At 39.5% G+C, this 21,019-nt stretch overlaps 1 protein-coding gene across 5 annotated transcripts in view; it reads right to left on the minus strand.

Annotated features, from left to right (window-relative positions):
* The window catches only part of DLG2 (discs large MAGUK scaffold protein 2), a 746,421-nt gene that overhangs the window by 64,192 nt on the left and 661,210 nt on the right, over window positions 1-21,019 (minus strand). For all 5 annotated transcript variants that reach the window (XM_058663676.1, XM_058663675.1, XM_058663674.1 and 2 more), the window contains one exon: window positions 1,764-1,940. In XM_058663676.1, coding sequence (XP_058519659.1) covers window positions 1,764-1,940 — 177 coding nt within the window. The remainder of the gene's footprint in view (window positions 1-1,763; window positions 1,941-21,019) is intronic.

A 21,019-nucleotide genomic window follows, 5' to 3' on the forward strand; every position in this document is an offset into this window, starting at 1 on the left:
TGAAGGACTGTTAAAAAGTTTGAGATGGGAAACCAGTAACTTGAACAGTAAAGAGCAGTTCTAAGCTGATTCTTTACACTTTGTCTGATGTTTGGCAGCTCACACCCCAGGCAGCTGAATTTGGAATGGAGGTTTTGAGTTTTTTTTCTGTCAATGTTTGGAGATAGCACATGCTCAAGGTTTTAGCCTAGAAAATTGCCTATTTATTTGGGTTTTACCTGGCCTTTTTGTAAATGCTGAACCTCTGGAATGATCTCCTTGCATTTTTAAGTCAGCATACAAGCTAAGAAGCATCATCTTTCACACATGCACACTGACAGAAATTTTAGGAATACAGTATAGACAGATCATCTTTCCTCAAAGCATTTTTTTTCTCTTACCAATGTTTTTTTTGTTGTTTATATATTTTTTATTATTATTTTTTAATAATCTTACTTAGTTGATTAGGGAACAAAGTGTCAAGGGCTACAGGTAAAGTGGGTAATACCATTGTTTCCACTTCAATATCATTTTACCCTGTATCTGGGGTCAGGGAAAAAAACAAAGGGAAAAGCCCCACCCAACCTCCCACCCATCCCAGATTCCCAACCGGAGGTGCGCTCTGAGGGTCCTGCTCATACAGTTTTGATAGTTCATCAGTTCTGGATTGCTGCCAATCTCTCAGTTCCAATCGCAATGAATCCTATTCAGAATCCACTGGCTGACAGTCTCTTCATGGTTGGGGTTCTAAGATCAGCAGTTCAGTTGGAGGGATCTCCAACAAAACTTCATCTGAGACGATCCCAGGCCTGATTCTTGCACGAGTTTGCTAGTACAGAGTCCGACACTGTCCGTCACACCAATCAGCTTATGCTCATGCTGGTCGTTGGGATTGCTGGGTTTGTTCTGTTTCCAGTCCTGTCTTCCTTGTGAACCAATGGGTGTTGTAGTCCAGTTCGATCCTGCCCACTTCATACTCGGTCCTCACGCAAACCGGTTGGGAGCTGCAGCCTGGTTGGGGCGACTCCCCATAACCCCCACCAGTTCTGCCCCCTACCCTGGTTCCCATGCTTGCCAGTATGCACTGCAGGCTTGTCAAGTCTGTCCCACATCCTGTTTAGCTCTCGCACGTGTCGATGGGTATTGAAGCCCAGCTCAACCCAACCAACCTACTATCCAGCCCACACACCTACTGGCAGGTGCCCTTCTGTCCAGCCACCCCTGCCCCTGTCCTGGTGTTCGTGCTGTCCAATGAGAGTGGTAGCCCCGAAGGAGGTGCCCACTATTTCCCTTCTAGGCCACACTCACTCCCAGATTATGCACTCTCCAGGTAGTTCTGGCATTTGACTTGACAGAATTAGCTCCAAGTGCCAGCCTCTGCCAGCTAGTACTGTAGCTAGCCCAACCAACCCTCACCCACTCTGGTTTTTGCTTGCACCAGTCGGAACAGTCAGCCCACTGTGGCCCTTCCCTTATCTAGCCCACATGAGGCCCACAGGTGTAACAGCCCTGCCTATTCTGATCTGCCCCTATCCCGACTCATGCTTTCCAATGGAAGTAGTTGTCCAGCAGGGGAGCCCATATTCCCCTGTAAAACCTTTCATATGGTGAGAATGAGAATTATTAATTCACTTTGTCCATCACCACTGACAGTTTTCCTGAAGAGTGTCTGTCCTACATCAATAGCTATTTTGTGAAGAGCTTCTCCTCTCTTCCTCTTTCCTCATCTCCACTCTCCCAGTAGCTGAGAAGCAAATATTTTGATACACAAAAAGTGTTCTTACCTCCGCTTGCTGGGAATGACACCCATCTCCTCGCTGTCTCCCTCCAGCGTGACTCTCCGGGCTTGCCACCACTCATCGTCAGAGGCATTGATAACATGAAGAATATCTCCATATTTAAAACTCAGGCCTTGGCTTGGCAGCCCACTGTCTTTGCTCTTGTCATAGTCAAACATGGCTCTGAAGGAAATGGAATAAGACATTGTTAGGAATGTCTGACAGCACAGGCATAGGATTCACCGGTGTGGATGGAAACTCTCATCTGGATAGTTCAGTATTCATTTGAAAGAATTCTCAGGATGATTCTCTGGGTTACAGGCTATATTCCTACCACTTTAGCCAAAATTGAGGGTAACTACTGTTTGTTCTTGCGGGTGGCAGGTGTAGGCTACAGAAAACCTAAATCTAACTACTAAATCTACTACTATTCTTGGATTAGATATCATAAGTGCAAATAAGGAGAGCAGTTTATTGAGTTTTCTCCTTTACATTACACATTTTAAAAATACTGAAAAGAAGAAACTATTAAAAAGAAACATGATTATATTTTAATGATTACTTTTGTGATACAAGCAAATCATCTCGAATGTTTCAGCCAGTAGAACTCTTTCCTTGATAATGGGGGAAAATGATACAGGTTGAGCATCCTCAATATTTGAAAATCTGAAACCTAAATTGTCTAAAATCTAACACTGAGTGCCAACATAATGCCACAAGTAGAAAATGTCACATCTGATTTTGGATAATGGATAGCAGTTAAATGTAGGTTCACAATACAACCTGTATATCATTAGTCTCAGTTTATATGCATAAATGAATTTTGTGTTTAGGCTTGGTGTTGTTCTCAAGACATCTCATTATGTATATATGCATATATTTGAAAATTCAAACAATTGAAACACATCTAGATCCAACTATTTCAGATAAGGGATATTCGACCTTTCAAGTCTGTTCACAAGGAATGCAGTCCATGGAATACAAAATGATCACTGAAACAGGTTGACTGAAGGAGTTAATATAAGATAACATGAGTAAATATTTAAAGCACAATTAAAACTATATATCTGTTCATATATGTACATGTATAGACATATCAAAATCATATGAACGACACTATATATATTTTTGCTTCCATAGATTGTTAAGCCTACCTCCAAACTACAATTTCTTGGTTTTGGTTCCTCTCACTGAAGAACATTTTCTGATCCTTTAGTAAGAGCAATGCGCTGTAACATGTCTGCCTGATGAGGTGCCGGAGTTATAAAAAGAATCAAAATGATGAGTAAAGTCTTAATATCAGACTCTTCTCATGAGAAATGACAATTTGTAGCAAGTCCTATACGGCCTGCTTCCTGTTGCACTCCTCACCCTTACAAACCAACAAGCCACACGTATAGCATGTATTTCCCTGCAGAAGCAGATTTTGCCACCTCCCTTTTTATTCCCCTTTGATTCCATTCTAAGAATTTCCTTGAAGTGAGATAGATCTGGGGAACATTTTTTTTTTCTAAATTGCTGAAGATTAAGGATAGTTCTTTTTTTCCCTCTTTTTCTCCCCCTCAAAGAAACTAGACACCTGCCATCATGGAAAGCAAAAAGTACTGAAGACATCATCAATAGCTCTCAAATACTGTGGGGAGAAGTTGAAGTATTTGCAAAACAGTCCCATTTTACATGAACTGTATGGATTAATTAACAGTGAAAAGAGTTTATTGGCCTTAGCTTCCAGAATCAATCATTTCCATCTTGATCATCTGCATCTTCCTTACCAAGATTTCAGAAAATGCTCTAGCCCGAAAAAGCCCCACTAGGAATAAGAGATCCTTTTAAAAGGTTGCTGTCACTCCTCTGGTTGTGTAGTATGCTGTGACATTCTTGGATGCTTTGATATAAAATTATTACAATGGCTACATTTACTCTGAACTGGTATGAGCACTAAGCAAACCACCCATATGAGCACCTAGTCCATGGACGATACAGTGTAACAGAGCTGACACAATGGTTAAAAACACTGATTTAGGGGTCACATTGTTGAGGCCGTGTCCTGTTCCTTTCATGTCTTACAGGTTGCACAGCTACTTACCTGGACAAATAATTCACCTCTCTTAGGTTTTGGTTTCCTTATATATAACAGCAATTATGACATTGCTACTGAAGGAGTTCTATCTGTGAAATGCTGCAACCAGCAATCTACGTGAATAATATACATCAGTGCCTGACACAAAGTCAGAAATAGTATTACAAATTCATATTTTTATTATCTTTCCTTTTCCTTTTGAGTGGAGACCAATAAAAGTCTTTCCTATGGATTCTCCTCTATGTAGAAAAACATTGAATGGCAAACCCAAGACTGACATCCTTCAGGAGTTCTGCTTGCCAGGGTGGCCTGTGACTCTCAACCAGTACCTTAGCCTTTAAGAGGGCTCTTACAAGCATCTTGATAATAACTCACATGTTTAAACCATACAAATGTCATTTCTGATGAACTTTCACTCTCCTTCTTGGAATCTGGAGGTGTGACTCTACAGTAGGCAAAGCATGCTTGTGTGGCCAGGCCTCTGTAAAAATTCTGGCTGCCACGCCTCCAATAAGCTTCCCTTAAGATGACACTTCATGCCTATGGTCACACCTTGTTGCTCAAAGCAGTAGGCCTGTTCTTTGCGACAGCACTGAGAGAGTATTTTAGGAAGCTTACACCAAATTCTCATCAAACTTCCCATGCTGTTTTTCTCCTTGCTGATTTTGTTTTGTATCTCTTTGCTGTTACAAATCAGTCATGAGCATGACTTTGTTGAGTCCTGTGAATTCTCATTCTGAATAACCAAAATTAGGGTTGTGCTGTGAAGCCCACACACAACTTCTATACATTGCAAAGCATTCTTGTGATTGTGACTCAGTCCATTACTAGGAGGAGGTTAAAGTGGACATGGTGGCACCAGTGCAGTGGCACAACAAGCAAATTCTCTGCCTGTGGCATCCCACTGCCAGTGGCATCCCACTGGGCATGGATTTTTGTCTCAGCTGTTCCACTTCTGATCCAACTCCCTACTAATGGCCTGAAAAGCCAGTTAAAAAAAAGGTTTAAAAAAGTGCAAACAGTAATATATGATTTTTATAGATGAGGGAGACCCACTGACTAACCTCAGGATATGTGAATAGTGCTACCACTGCAGAGATGGAAGATGGGTCTTCAGACCCAAATTCTGGTTCAGTGCTGTTTGTTTTGTCTCCCGATCCTGGGGGTAGTGGGAGTGGTACCAATGTGGTAGAGATGATAATCACAATGGCTGTTGTACTTTGCTCTTTCTAAGTAAAATAAATAATTTTTTTTAAAGTCCAAAACCTACTGATTTGACTTTGATTGCTTTTGGATATAAAGTGTGTGGGAGTGGATAGGAAAAGCCATCAGGAAACCTGGCAAGTGGTAGTCAAGCAGGCAGGCTCCAGGGTTGGACTGATTGCACTTGCTCCTCTCATTTTTTCTTTGTGATTTTATTTTATTTTTATTTGAAAGGCAGAGTTACAGGGAGAACGACAGAGAGCGAGAGAGCGAGAGAGCGAGAGAGAGAGAGAGAGAAAGAGAGAGAGAGAGAGGGAGGGAGAATATGATTTTCTATCTGCTGGTTCACTCCCCACATGGCTGCAATGGCCCGAGCTGAGTTGATTCAAAGCCAAGATCCAGGAATCAGGAGCTTTCTCCAGGTCTTCTATATGGATGCAGTGGTCTAAGGACTTTAGTTATCCCCACTGCCTTTCCAGGCCAGAAGCAGGAAGCTGGAATGGAAGTGGAATAACTGGAGTCCAAGCAGTGCCATATAGGATGCCAGTGCTGCAGGTGCAAGCTTAGTATCCCCATCAGACCGGACATTTCATGCTACTATGTTACATTCTAGTCCCAAGAGTCCTTGAGAGAAAGTTGCCAACTGCTGTCGTTAGCAGCAGGGGTCCCCTCTTAGACGCTCAGCAACATGCTCTTTTAGCATGAGTTCTATTTATCTCAGACAATCTGTCCCTCCAGAATTATACTGATTCAGATTTATCAGGTCCCCAACACCAAGCAGCTGACACATCACAGCCAACTTTTGGCTCCTTCAGATATTAATGGAGCCTACCGCCTGGGGAAGAAGAAAAGCTGTAGTGGCCCATCACTTAATTAAAAAAAAAAAAAACGATAAGCTGTTTTTAATTTGCTTTATGTGCTAATTCATCACAGTAACTTTTATAAAATGCCATTAAGATTCACACTTTCCACCCAGGGTGCTTTTAACAACTCTATTGGATAAGTGGAATTTGACATGAAGAATACAACAATTCTATCAATGTTCCTACCCCTCCTGAATTTCAACCTGCAGTGGCCTTGCCAACTGCGAGAAATCTATAGGGAAGAGTAAAGCAGCTGCTCATCCTCCTCGCTGTGAGATATCTGGGTCCCTAGTGAAATAGTGCTTATAACTTTGTGCTAAGCCATTTATGGGATAGACAAACAGCATATTTGTTATAAGTCTGATTTACAAGAGAGAAGAGGCTTGGACTAAAGTCCCACTTATTGCATTTCCAGCTGTGAATTTTAAGCATGTTACTTAACCTCTTGGCTGACTACTGAACTGTAACCATTTCCTCATCCAGGAAGTACAGATAATTGTGGCACTAACTCAAAATGTTGTTGTGGAGGCACAAATGGATGATGCTTGTGAAGTGCCCAACAGAGAATGAGTTCTACATAGTATTGCTGACACCAATCCCGTCATGTAAGCATTTTTTTTTTGGTGTCAGAAAGAAAATGAGACTAAAAAAGGGCTCAGATAAAAAACTGGTAAATGGCAGGATCACCATTCAAATACACATAGTCTCCAGAAGGAGTCTGCTGCCAACTTGCTTTCATCCTGATGAGATCCTGACAAGAACTACAGAATGTTAAGTTAATAAATGTGTGCTTTTAAAAAGCTATTTAAGTTTGTGGTAAATGTTAATGGTAGCAACACAAAATTAATACAAATTTTAATATCAGACATGGGATACTGAGTTACAAAAACTTGAAAATGCAGAGTGGCTTTGAAACTGCATAGTAGAGGATGGAAGGATATTGGAGAACATGTCAGAATAGCATAAGGTGGCCTTGGATGAAGATTAGCAGAAACACAGGCGTTAGGGAAGCTTCAGAGATGTAGTAGAGAATTCATGACTTAGCAGATGTTGCAGGGAGGGATGAGGAAGGAGAAATATGTTACTGGGAGCTGTAGGGAATGGATTCTTGTCATAGAGTGATGGAAAGCTTAGTGGATTATGTAGAAAATTACGTGGAAAGAGGGATCACCAAGGCTGTGCTGTGATAGAAAAGCAATGGCTCCTCAAAGATATCCACATCTTAGCTCTCAAAAATCCAGAACCTCATGTGGCAAAAGGGAGTTGGAGATAGAGATCAATGGTCTTTTCTTTGATTGGTATTTTATTTATTTTTGTTGTTAATTTATTATTTTATTTATATGAGGCGAACAAATTAAAAATGCTTCATAATACAATTTTAGGAGTATAGTGTTACTTTCCACCCTACCTTCTCTCCTACCTGCGTTTACTCCCTCCATCTCTCCCTCTCTTCCTCCCTTCCTTTTCTTGTTCTTTTTAACAGTTTTAACATTTATATGCTTTAAGTTCACTTTACAATCAAAAATTTAACATTCCATTAGGTAAAGAGTTTGAGCAATAGCAAGTAGACAGAGAAAGCATGGATTATGTGGGTGAAACCAGTCTAATCCCATGAGTTCCTCAAAAGCAGGGGAAAAGGCAGAAAATAGAGATGGAATAAGAGGGACTTGACTGTAATTGCTAGATTCAAAACTAGAAGACATTTATAACAGCAATGGAAAACAAACACAAAGGATAGGAAAGAGCATGATTTAACAGAGGTCAGGTGGAAAGCAAAGCCTGCCAGTTTGATGGTCTTGTCAAAGCAAGTACTCATAACCAGTAACAGCTTTCTGAGTACCTGTTACTGAACAACTATGTGTAAAGTACCTTTGTTTGACATAGTTCCATTGTCTTGAATTTCTATATATAGTTTATGTTATAGGTATGATAATTATCCCTAGTTTGCAAAGACTTTCAAAAAATATTTATTTTTATAAGAGAGGAGAGAGATAGAGAAATCTTCCACCTGCTGCTTCACTCTTCAAATGGCTGCAATAGCAGGAACTGGGTTGATCTAAAACCAGGGGCCAGGAACTTCTGTATCTCCCAAGGCACTGCAGGGGCCCAAGGATGTGAGCCACCTCTTCGATTTTCTCAAGACAGAGGCAGGGAGCTGGATCAGAAAGGAGCATCTGGAATACAAACTAGGGACATGTGGAATGCCAGTAGCACAGGGGGAGGCTTACAATGCATGGCCTACTACATTAGCCTACTATGCCATGGTGCTGGCTCCAGACAAAGATTGTAAATCTTTCATGTCTTACACTTAACACTTTGTCTACTTCTGAAAGTCTATGAGATAAATGCAGTTTCCTTTGTTTTCAGGCAATGAAGTTGAGATATAAAAGAAGCAACCTCTGCCTTCCCTAAAGGAGCAGTGTATTTGGCTCTTGCACACCCCTTGGGAAGTCTGTGACTTCAGGATTGAATGGGAAAGCTCTGGCCTGCTCTACAGCACCAGAAGCTGTGGAAGCTCAGGAGTTTCAGATCCAGCTTCAGCACAGAATGTTTGCAAAGGCATTTAGAAATGAACAACGGAATCAGCAAATTACTCCCTTCTGTGCTGTGAACTTGTTTGGGCTAGAAAGGCCTTTGTTTCCATGACAACTTCAAGACCCAAAGAAGCTGAGTACTTCCACTCAATTGCTTTACTCTCTTAAAATTGAGGATTCTGACTAGGGAAGACCTGAATTCTCACCTTCTGTGCAGCAAGACAAAGAACAAAAGACAAAGCTTGCTTTTCCCTCCATCCAACTATGCTGGGCTAGGAGTTATGTTCCATTTCTACATTGTTAAAAATAAGTGGCTGTGTATAGGGGAAAAAGCATAGATCTCGGAGTGAAGAGATAGACACTCCAGTCAGTGTGGTTAACAGTCATCAAGGAAGTCACTGGAGATTCTGGACCTTAGTGTTGTTCTCAGTTGGGTTAAAGATTCCTGCTCTGCATGTATTTGCAGAGATTCAGTGAGGTAATAAAGCAAGCATTTGTCACAGAATAATTGGCAGCCAATAATCCCTTCACCCTCTTTCCTACATCTAGAGGTTAGCAAATATTGGAGAGGGAATGGAAGATAGTGTCTTTTAAATGTGATATGAAAAATATATATGAGGTGAACTGTGTCAACTCATTTTCTCATCAGAGGGGTATGAGAAGCTATGCGATTTTTTTCGTTTTACTCTTGCATATTCAGGTTGTCTAAGTGTAGGAGATGGAGGAGGAGGAGATTCCAGTTCATCCTGTTGAGCAAATACTCAATTAAAGTTATAATTTTTTTTTTTTGCTTTACAACCTATCACCTGTTCCTGTGATAGTCTTGATGCCAGTGCTTATTGAGGGATTACTCAGTGCATTCTAGGCCTTACTTCATAAAAGGTCTAGGTTATTTATTATAATTCAAACTATAGCCCCCTAAAACGGGCATTATTCTATTTTATGGCTCATGGATTGTGATATCATGAAAGTTATGTCATTTAATTTTAATAACCTTGGAAGGCATAGTTTTGCTCTTTTGTTCTTCCTGAGGCCAGCAGTGTGATGTGTGGGATAAGCTGCTACCTGCGACTCTGACATTCAGTGTGAGTACTGGTTCTAGTACTTTCAATCCAGTTCTTTGCTACTGCATCTGCAAACGCAGAAGATGATGGCTGAAGTACTTGGGCCTCTACCACTCATGTGGGAAACCCAGAGGGAGTTGTAGCCTTCCAGCTTTGGCTTTGGCCAGTCTTGGCCATTCCAGTCTTTTGTGGGGAGTGAACCAGCAGCTAGAACATTTCTCTCTCTAACTCTGCTTTGGAAATAAATAAAATAAATCTGAAGAACAAACAAAAAAGATATTTTTTCTCATCATACCAGGCTGGTTTTTTTTCTATGTTATGAGACAGGTAAGGGAATATCTATTTCTACTGCTCTCAAGGCATCAAATAGTCCCTGACATAACTAAAAGTGGGACTAATTGGATATCAATCAAAGCTCCTCATGACCTTGGCTCTCCTGTAACTATGACATTTTGATTTTAATCAAAGAAGAAATATCAATTCCACAGATACTAAAACTAACCTTCTCTTTTTCTCCCTTTTAGTCCCTGAGGGACATGGTGTGAGTGCATTTCTCAGGTAGGAAGGATTATTTCAGACAATTCATCTTGCGTCTCTGGGAAGGAGTTCTCTGTGGCTATATCCTAGAAGTCTGTCTGATCAAGTTACACTCCGATAGCCATGGGCAAATCTCCCATCAGAGGCAAATCTGAGTCTGTCCCGAGCCTGGGCTTGCTGGACCATGGCAAATAATACTAGAGATTTCTGGTTAGGGTGAAGCTGTAAAGATTAGTTATCTTAAGATCCTATAGTATGCCCAAAATGCCATGAACCAGCAATTCAGAAAACGAAACAGGAGAAAGAGCAACATGGCTGGGATGAATGGCTTAGGAGTTCTGACAGCTTTAAGAACTCCTATGTTCTAGTTCTTGATTAGGCAATCAAGATAGTATATAGAGATTGAGATAATCCAGAGAAGCTGGCAACATCTCTGCTGGAAGCCTTTCATTCCATAATTAAAAAAAACTATTTACGCATTCTTTTGAAAAGTAGATTGATAGGTAGAGGCAGAAACACACAAACATACAGAGAGAGAGAGAGAGAGAGAGCGCGCTTCAATTCGTTGATCTGTTCCCAAGAGACTACAATAGTCAGGCAAGGGTCAGGCCAAAGCCAGGAACCTAGAACTCCTTCTCCCTCCTGCTCTCCCACATGGGTTTTAGCAACCCAACTACTACTGCCTTTCTATGTAAAGCATGGGGAAGTTGGATTGCAGGAACTTGAATCCGAATTCTGAAACGGGACGCTGGCATCCCAGGCAGGGCCTTATGTTGTTGTGCTTAAACGCTGACTCCACACCTTTCCATTTCTGATTGGAACTAAAACTACCAATAATTATTTGATATCTACCTTTCAGGATTTTCCTGTGAGTAACTGATAAGCTTGTAGTAAAGAAAATGTACATGTATCCTGACATGAAATTTCACCATTAGATATATAATTAACATTCATACATTTAAATGTGTATACATGGAGAACTTAGGTAAGAATCAGAGAGTTCTAGATTCAAATATCAGCTCTGTCATTTTAAGCAGTTGTGTGCTTTTCAGCAAAGTACTTTACATCTTTGTATGGGGGGGTTCTGATTGCAAAATGAGGGGAAAAAAATCACTGTCCAGGGGATGATGTTGTGAAGCAGATAAAGATGCTCCCTGCAATGCCTGTATTGGTGCACGTTCATGTCCAAGCCACTTCATTTCTAATACAGTTCCCTGCTAATGGACTGGGAAAAGAAATAGAAGATGTTTCAAGTGTTTGGGCTCCTGCATCCACATGGGATACCCACATGAACCTCCTATCTCTGATTTGCATGAAGTGACAGCACACCTACTCAGCTCATCCCAGTAAGTAGTCTTGTGCTTCAGGAATTCTCTGAATGGGAGCCCCCTGTGATGATAGTTACTCCACATTTCTGAGGGTTCAGCTTTCTTCCCTCAGCTTTTTCTCTTTCTTTGCATGGGAATGAAGTAGGTCATTGAACACCTTCCCCTTTTCTCTCAGACACACACAAACACAATTCACACACTGTCGATGCAATTTTTTGACCAATGACTCATTTCTTTTAATATTGTCAAAAAAGCAGAAGCATTGACCAATATTTTAAAAATTAAAATAAAACCAGCTTACAAACTTTCTTCTATGGAACTTATAACTTTCTCTGGAAACTCTTCCTCTGTGTATCCAGACAGGGCTATTCCTTCTTGTCTTCTTGCCACATGGCTACTTTGTACATGGTCTTATTAGTAGGTAACATTTTGGTCTATATGCTTGCACAGTATGTCTTTCCTTCTAGACTTCTCCATTCAGGATGGTTGGAAACCTCATTGATTCCCTGCATCTTTCACACAGATGGTCAAGTGCTTACAAAATGAAGTTAAATCAAATTGAACTGAATTAAGAACTTAAGCTGTGTTGGAGAATTTCTCCGTCTTAGTGAGTCTCCTGTGACTTACTCATCTGGAATTAAAATGGTATTTCATTAATTTTAGAGACTATTTAAAAATTTTTATATATAATACCAGGATGTTTCTTAACTGTTGACACCATTTAATTGGCACTTTTTTCCCCCGTTTTGGTGATACAGTGGATTTATCTTACAAATGTATGGCAACCATGAGTCAATAAAATACGTTAGGAATCATCTCATAGGTTGTTGTAAGACATGATAAACTGTGGTTGAAAAGCTCTCAAATCAGTATCTGGAACACAGTAAGCACAATGGACCTTTAGTACATATTTGTGTGTGTTTGCTGCTGCTGCCTTGCATTGTGTGTGCCGTGGGTCACTTAGGGCCTCCTCATCATTCTCTTTCCTTCAGCAGGTTCTTAAAGTACTCTTCTCTAGGTGACTTTTCAAAAAGTGCTGGTAGGCCAAAGACTGTGCTATATGTAGCCTGACTGGGTCGGTGTGAGTTCAGCTCCACAGTTTTATTTCATTGAGTGAAACATCCACGGAAAATGATCCTAACTTTTGGTAAAAACTCAAAAAATTTAGAAAGAATAAAAAGACTGAGCATATTCAAAATAACAGTGCTTATACTTTTAGTACTTTTGGTTTTTGTGAATATCATTACTATTTCAATCCAATACACTTTTACTTTGGTTCTAAAGTTTCAAGCTGGGAATTTTCCATACAATAAGCATAAATTATATATTTATTCATGAATTAATTTATTGAATATTTACTACATACTGGGCAGAAGGACAATGGAAGATGTCAGCAGGATGTGGGAACATTTATCAACTTGCTCTGTGGCTACAGGCAAGGTCCTTAATCTCTTTTTCATATTTTGTAAATTAAGGATGAATTCCTCTAGATAGAAGTCACTGGAAATGATTTAGGTAGTACATGTAAAATTGAAACCAAAGGTCTTGGATCATTGACACATGGAAACTTCAATAATATGTACAGGATAGAAAACTATATAGTAACTCAACTTTTATGGGATGCAGGAATGATTTAATTCCATAGTATTTACTTTAACATTGATGTAAATATCTCACACTTGCCCAGTTCTTACCAAAAACAATGGTGCTAATGGTTTCAATGGCCATAGTGCTGAGGAAACTTGGAGCTAAGAAAGCCCCATGTGGGATGGAGTAATTGATCAATGACCCCTTGCTGCATGCTATTCTCTTTATATTTGGTAAAGTGCTCAGTCCTGTGGGATTGTTCTGAAAAGTAGCATACAAGATACTACTTTTAGATGCTGGATACCATGCAACTATACCTCAGTCTTTTTCAATAAATGCCCATTTTGTGTCATGTGTTGTGTTATATATTGAAGACACAGTGGTAAGTAATAAAAGAAGAAGCACTTTTTGGAAGTTAGAGGAAAATAGAAGCAAAAGACATATTTACCCGTATAACATATTGTAAAGAACTGATGGGCAAGCAATCCGTGAGAGTATGCAACAGAGAGAAATGAAACTGATACTGGATGGGGGTAGGGAATTTGGTTTTGGAAAGCTGCAATCTAAGAACTGCAGGGAGTAGTAGAGGGAGTAGCCCATTGAGAGGCTCTGAAGCGGGAAATGGCAGGCAGTTAACCTTAAGGAAGATCAGTGTCCCAGCCAGCCCAGGATGGGACCAAAAGGAGGAACAGCCCAGGTCTTACAGGCTCCTCTAACTCCTATGAAGGATATGATCTCTTCCTCTGGGCAACAAAAACTCACTGAAGCAAGATATATGATGCTAAGGTTTACAGCAAAGTAGATCTTTCTGGCTCTAGAGTACAGAGAATCTTGCAGAATAATAGAATGGACAAGTTGGGGTGCTGAAATCTTAGAATGGGAACTGAAACAGTTTGGCCAACCATCTTCCTTCCTTCAAGAAGAAAAATACATAACAACGAAACCACTGACTGAAGACAGGGGAAACACCCCCCCCCCCCAAACTCCACAGCAGCCTTGAAGCTCCTAAGAGGAACTCAGGGTCTCCTTAAATAGAAGCATGAAAAATTTCCATTTAGGACATCAGGTCCCAAACACTTTAAAATGCTTTATGTGTTCCTGTATTGATGGCAAGACATCTCCAAAACCATTTCTAGTTCTACTAATATCCATTTTCTTTCAAAATGAAAGCTTCATGGAAATTCCACGTGGAACATTTTGGGGGCGGGGGAATTTAACAAGGCCTCCTTGAAATAGAGAAACATCAGTGTGTCTCAGACTTGGATCACAGTCATCCTGCTGAAAGGAATTGTGACTATTCCTTGTTAGGAACAATCACAGCCACTGGATAGAATTTGATTCAACAGATACTTCTCGCATGTATTTTGAAGACTCCTTTGTGTTCACAAGGGCTATTTATGCTGACATTTAGAAGACGGTTCCTGAGAACAAAGATGCTCTTACACAAGTTCAATGCATTTAGAGAGAACAAGAGAAAACTTCTAGGTAGAACTCAAGAGTGAATCCAGTGAAGCATGTGTGTGAATTGAGAGTAACTAGATAGGCAGGAGAACATTCCTATTAAGAGCAGGAAAGAATGAGGAAGTTCTACTGGATGTCTATTTTTGTATTCACATTAGCAAACACTGGACTTTGATAATGAAACAAATGGGAAAGCCAACCTGAAGTTGGCTTATCAGCTCTGACAGGAACAAGAAAGTTTGAGGTGAACCTGGTAACACTCATTTTTCCTAGAAAATGTATCTTATATGTGAAAGTTAATACACACATATACACAGAGTATAGAAATTGTGTCAGTGTCATATTATTTGGCTTATAAAAGGTTATTACTAGTGTTTACTCTCATATCATCAATGTGATAATATACTCTAATTGTCACAAATCTCATATTTTATGATATCAATAACCCTATTTTTAAGAAAAATGGTATATACATGTATCTACATATAATATGAAGTACAGATGAAAAGTTAAAAATCATTATGCCTTAAAAATTAAGGTAAGCTCAAAACAAAGCTTTGAGCTTAGGGACACAAGCATTTCCCAGAACCCTTTGGAGTTAAGTAAACTTCCTTGGGAGTATGGTGCAAACTAAGGCTGTAAGATTGGATAGAGAACCTTGAAAGCTGGAGGCTTTCAAGGGAGGCTGGCTCTTATAATCTCATTTTTCTGCTGTGTGTGGGGGTAAATTTGTAGTCAAGAGCTATGTATTCCTTTATGGATGGGATTCAATGAATGCACTTATTCTGAATATATTATTAATTGAGAAATCAAGCAGGTGGCTGGAAGTAAGAGTTTACACTAACAAGCAGTCAAGGCTGAAGACAGATCAAGGTTACTGACAACCTTGATCAGCAAAAGCTGTCTTTGATTCTCTGTCCTTCTCTCTCAAAATAATTCCAAGGATTTTTTTCAAATTATTTTTATCTGAGAGACAGATTTTCAGAGAGACTAACAGGTGGATGCAGGGTCCCAAGTCATCTTCTGTTGCTTTCTCAGGCCATTGGCAGGTAGCTGGACTGCTTTTTAGTGGAGCAGCTGGGACTGGTGCCCATATGGGATGTTGGCCCTACAAGCAGAGGATTAACTGGATAAGCCACTGTGCCAACCCCAAGAATACTAAGTTTTAACTAGTTTTCTTGTCATATGATTAAAAGACTAAATTTCCTATATTTCCTCACATCCAGATATAAATGACAATACAATCTGAGGAAATGTAAAGCAGCAGCAGTATATGATACAGTACCAGCACTGGCAGCTATGCACCAGGTGATCTCATAAGTTCTGAACGAAAGAGGAATTCTGCTGTTCCTCAAAGACTTCAGTCCTGTCATTTTCACTGCAGTTCAGTGGTAAGGGTTTCCCAGAGGCTCAAGTCTGCTTGTTAATTATTATTGTTAAGACTCACACACACTACTGTCAGTTATTGGCAAAGCATTTTCACCTGTGTTAGTCAGGCCTTGTTCCACAGAACAAGCAACTTTTACTCCCTATGATTTACACGAAGATGATGACAATAATGATGATAACAACACAAATCGCTATCATTTACTGAATTATTGTTAAGTATAAGGCAGAGTAGTAAGAACATATTTTCTTCTAACCTTTCAGTAAAGTTGCTTGGCTGTACTTGTCATCTGCATTCAGTAGGTAATAATAAGTTTTAAAGAATTAGGATGACTTAAAGGTTATCCAGGTAGAATAGACACTGGTTGCAATAACATCCAAATTAAGATTTTTTGGCATCAAATCCTTATCCCTCTCCTTTATATTAAATCAACAGGATAGTAAGGGAGCATCAGCAGGATACTGGGACTCTTTCATTCTCATGTATAATTTTTCTTCGCATAACGTCATTTTCATCTCTGATGTTCCAGGGAGCCATGATTGATTCCAAGCTACTCTGGGGACTTGTTAGATGGTAATGATGATAATACAGACATTTGTTCACTGAGATCCCTGAAAAAACTCTGAAGCAGAAATGCAAGATTGTAAGGTCTTTTTATTTGAACAATAAGGAACAGGAACAATAATGGGATCTAATTGTCTTATTTAATTATTATACTGATAAAATTATTTTATGTTAGTTCTATACAAATGCATGTACAACTTGGTATAATTTTTCCCATATGTTTCCTAGAAATAAATATAACTAGAAGGTAAACAAAAGAGCACGGTGAGATGTTTTCTCCTTCCTTAAAAAAATTTCTTAGTCTTTTGTGTTCTTATCCTAATTAGAAATCAAACATAAAGTAACATGGACCAAATCTGTTTAGTAAATTCCACTTCTTCACTGTCTTGAGCATTTTACTCCTCTGCATCTGGTTTTGTTTTTTCCCCCACCATTCACTTTTCTTCCTTTAACTAAGTTTATATTTGAAACTTTAATTAAGTGTTCTTTGATCATTTCCTTATTGAAGCTATGGAGGGTCTTATAAATAAAATTCAGAAGTTTAGGATGTTTCTGACATAGCTATTTTTTATTTGTATGAAAGGTAAAGAAACACAGGTAAATGTATAGACAGGTAGATGACAGGACAGATACGTAGAACTTCCATGTACTGGTTCATTCCGGAAATTTCCTCAAAGGTCAGGTCTGGGTTAGGCTCAAATTGGGAGCTGGGAATTCTAGGTCTTTCTGTGGGTGGCAGGGACTCAATAAGTTGAACCACTGCTGCTGTTTCCCAAGTTCCATAACAGGAAGGTGTAGTCAGGGACAGAGTTAGGTGTTGAACTCAGGTGCTCAGACAGAGGACTCTGGTGTCTTTTCCAGCCACATCTCAATCACTAAGCTAAATGTCTGCCCCAGATGTGGTTTTTTGTCATGTAAACTGTAAAGTGCTAATACAGCTGTGAGAGATTTGAGAGCTCATGCTTTATATTATCAACTCTTTAAATTCAGAGTTGCAGAAGAAAATTTATTTATTTATTTATTTTTTATTTATTTATTTATTTTTTCCATGATGATAGTGGACACAGCAATAAAGCCGTCCGCTTTATTTACACAGAATCAGTTAAACTCTGGCTCAGACTTTTTACGTCATGATTAAATGGGTGTTACTAAAGATAATTCTGCCATTTGTCTCACCTAAGGCAAGCTCAATCAGTAACACATACCTCTTGAATCAGCTAAGGGAGGAAATGTAACACAGGAGACAGGACCCAAAGATCAAAGAAAGAAGGAAAGAATGGGTTTCCCCTATACCTGGAAAGTTAGCACCCTTGATTAGCATATCGTCAATGGGAGAGGAAAGGCTCTAAACAAGTTCCCACCACCTAGGGACAGAACACCCTTGATTAGCATATCAATGGGGGCAGCTGTAGCAGTTGCTAAAAGCAACATCAGCAACATCAGCTTCCAAGCTCGCACAGATACCATAGGTCAACTGTTAACTCCCCAGAGGCAGACAATGCCTAGGTAGATTACTGAAAACTCAGTGGGGAAGTCCGGTGTCCGGCAATGGAAAGCGGGCTGCATTCAGGTGATCAAAGCAACATCCCGCCCCATAGCCCTGCTCAGCGGGGGGTTCCTTCCCGGCCCTGCCTGCAAGGGAAGCAATGCTCCTCACACCTTCCTGTCTTCCACATCCATCACACGGACCCCAGCAGTTATTAATATATTTCAATGTGTGGATGCATCAAGAACAACATACATTATACACACAATTGTAAGTGCAATATGTCTGATTTACATCCCCTGAGTGTCTTTTAAAATGTATGCTCCCAGCAATTTCCAGAATATTAATTTCAACCTCTAAAACATTGACTAAGCTTACCTCACCGAAACGTAGAAAATTTAATGTATAATTTTCTGTTAAACTTGGTGAAGGGACTGGGGAGTACATCATGTTAAAGGTTATTTAATGACTATTGTGTGTTGGGTTCTCTGCTATGTGTTCCATATCCATTATCTTGAGTTGTGATAGGAATCCTACATGGGGTTAAATTTTTAAAGTGTTTTATGGGTAAGGAAATTAAAATTCAGGGAGGTTGTTCAGTTTCAGTAGAATCAGTCAAGATTATACTGAATAGAAAGATTCCACTTCTAACTCAGTTTACTGGTAACAGTCTGGGAAAAGCAGCAGAAAATGGCCGAAGTGTTTGGGCTACTGCCACCCATATGAGAGATATGGAGAAGCTCCTAGCTCCTGGCTTTGGCCTGGTCTAGCACTGGCCATTACAGCAATCTGGGGAGTACGCCAGAAAAGATGGAAGATGTTTTTTCCTCTTCCCATTTCTGTAATTCTCACCTTTCAAAATAATTTTTTTCAAAATGAGAGCTATTTTATAAAGTCACTGTGAGAAATAAAAAAGATTGTTTACTAAGTGCTTAGCATGATATATGGTTGCTATCTAAGTTGATGCTCATGTTGATTTCTATTGCGATATGTCTAGTACTTCACTGTCTTCATAGAATTTGGGTGCTTGCAATACTTCTGAGAGAAAATTGAGAGTGATATGATTCACTGTTTTAATTTGTCAAATAGTAGAAAATTGATCTATTGGCCAGAATTTGTTGATTACACATCAGGAAACTGTAATGGCTTCATCTTGGAAATTACTTGGAAATTAGTAACAGAATCTAAACTGCTGGAGTTTTTGGGTTTTCTATTATAAAATCATTGGCAGATGTGTCTTTTCTTGGCTATGACAAATTTCAAACATATGGATGTCCATTGAGTTGCAAGATGTGGTATTTGAACTCCTTTTTAAACTTCTACACAGTTATTTACTATATTAAACTACTGAATGCATTATATGGAAATTGTAAATTGTCTGAAGTGTCCCAGGACACCATAAACAGGAGTAGAGTAGAATGCTCCGGAAAAGGATTTCCAGGGCCCTGGAGCTCAGGTTTGCCTGTCTCAGGCAGTGTATGGCCTTGCCCAAACTCTTCTTGCTCCATAAGATTGTCACCTATACATTGGACATCATATTTTAGGTTCTAAGTTCTTTTCTATCTTTCTTTTTTTTCCCCATAATCTGATGTAACAAATCAACATCCCATAAGGTTAATTCTTGTTTGGCAGGCAACATATGTGGATAAAGAAGAAAGAAATCTAGTAACTGTTTCTGGGTTTTATGGGGGATCCAAGTCCCAGGCTACTGATGAAAATTTCTATGAAAAATAATGTAAATGAATTTTGTTTGCATTATTAGTGGGTTATCTACTTGTTTAGAAAAGACCAATTATCTTTCAGTAAGTATTAAACGAAGCAACTCCATCTTGCAAGATGGTTCATATTATCTCCCTTGGTCATCATGGTGATTGCTGTGCTAGCTAAGATGGAAAGGTTATTGGACACAGACGCAAGAACAATTTCTTTTCCTGTGTACTGACTGGATCTAGGGAAGAGATTTGCAAATATCTTCTAGTCAGATTTACAAGGAATTTCATTCCAAGTTGCCATTGCCTTTCACAACCCTATTCCTGCTAAAATTGTGTGGTTAATTATGGTTCCCTTATTGGACACGATCTCCCTGACAACAGACACCCATCTTTTACCTTTTTTTCAAGATTCATTTATTTTTATTGGGAAGACAGATTTACAGAGAGGAGAGACAGACAGAAAGATCTTCCATCCACTGGTTCACTCCCCAGACAGCCACAAGGGCTGGAGCTGAACCGATCTTAGGCCAGGAGCCAGGAGCTTCTTTTGGGTCTTCTGAGTACAGGATAACAAAGCTTTGGGTCATCCTCCACTGCCTTCCCAGGCCTTAAGCAGGGACCTGGACAGGAAGTGGAACATCTGGGACATGAGCCAATGCCTATATGGTATCCTGGTGCTTGTGAGAGGAGGATTAACCAAATTGGCCTTCCTGCTGGCCCTATCTTTTACATATTTTGAACTGATAAATACAAATTGTGAATATTTATGGAATACATTGTGATGTTTTGATACACAGATACAATGTGCAACGTTCAAAACAGTCCTTAACTATTTATTATTTCCTTCTGGTGAAAATATTCAAAAATCCTTTCATTGGGCTTTAGCAAACACATATATGTACACACAAACAGTACGTTATTATCTAGGTCACCTTTCTATTGAAAAGGACATCAGAACTTCTTTCTCCTATTTAACTGTAACTTAGTACCTGACAATCAATCTTATTCCATCTCTTTACCCCTAGTCCTCACAGTCTCTGGTAACTGAATGCTCTACTCTCAATTTCTTTGAGATCAACTCTTTTGGAGTCCACACTTGGGTTAGATCATGTGGCATCTGTCTTTCTGGAAGACGTCTTTCTTAATCACCATTCACTACTATAATTTTTGACATATATCTTTCACTACAGGGTAACTAAATTAACTGTTTCTAACTAGTATTTGACCTTGTTGCTACAAATGTAAGGGTCACTTTCAGTACACGGTTATATCTGAGGTTATATTATAAGGGCTGTGCTGAAAGAAGTTCAGACTGTAATGTGAAACTTCAGGGGGTAAATGTGTGTATGCTTAACTCATCTCTGTTCACTCAGCAGGTGAAGCAAACACATTATACTTCCTTTACTCCCTATCTTACTGCTTTTAGAGTTATATAAAACAGTTTTATTTACATTCA

The sequence above is a fragment of the Ochotona princeps genome, chromosome 4 (assembly GCF_030435755.1).
Source record: "Ochotona princeps isolate mOchPri1 chromosome 4, mOchPri1.hap1, whole genome shotgun sequence".
NCBI lineage: Eukaryota > Metazoa > Chordata > Mammalia > Lagomorpha > Ochotonidae > Ochotona > Ochotona princeps.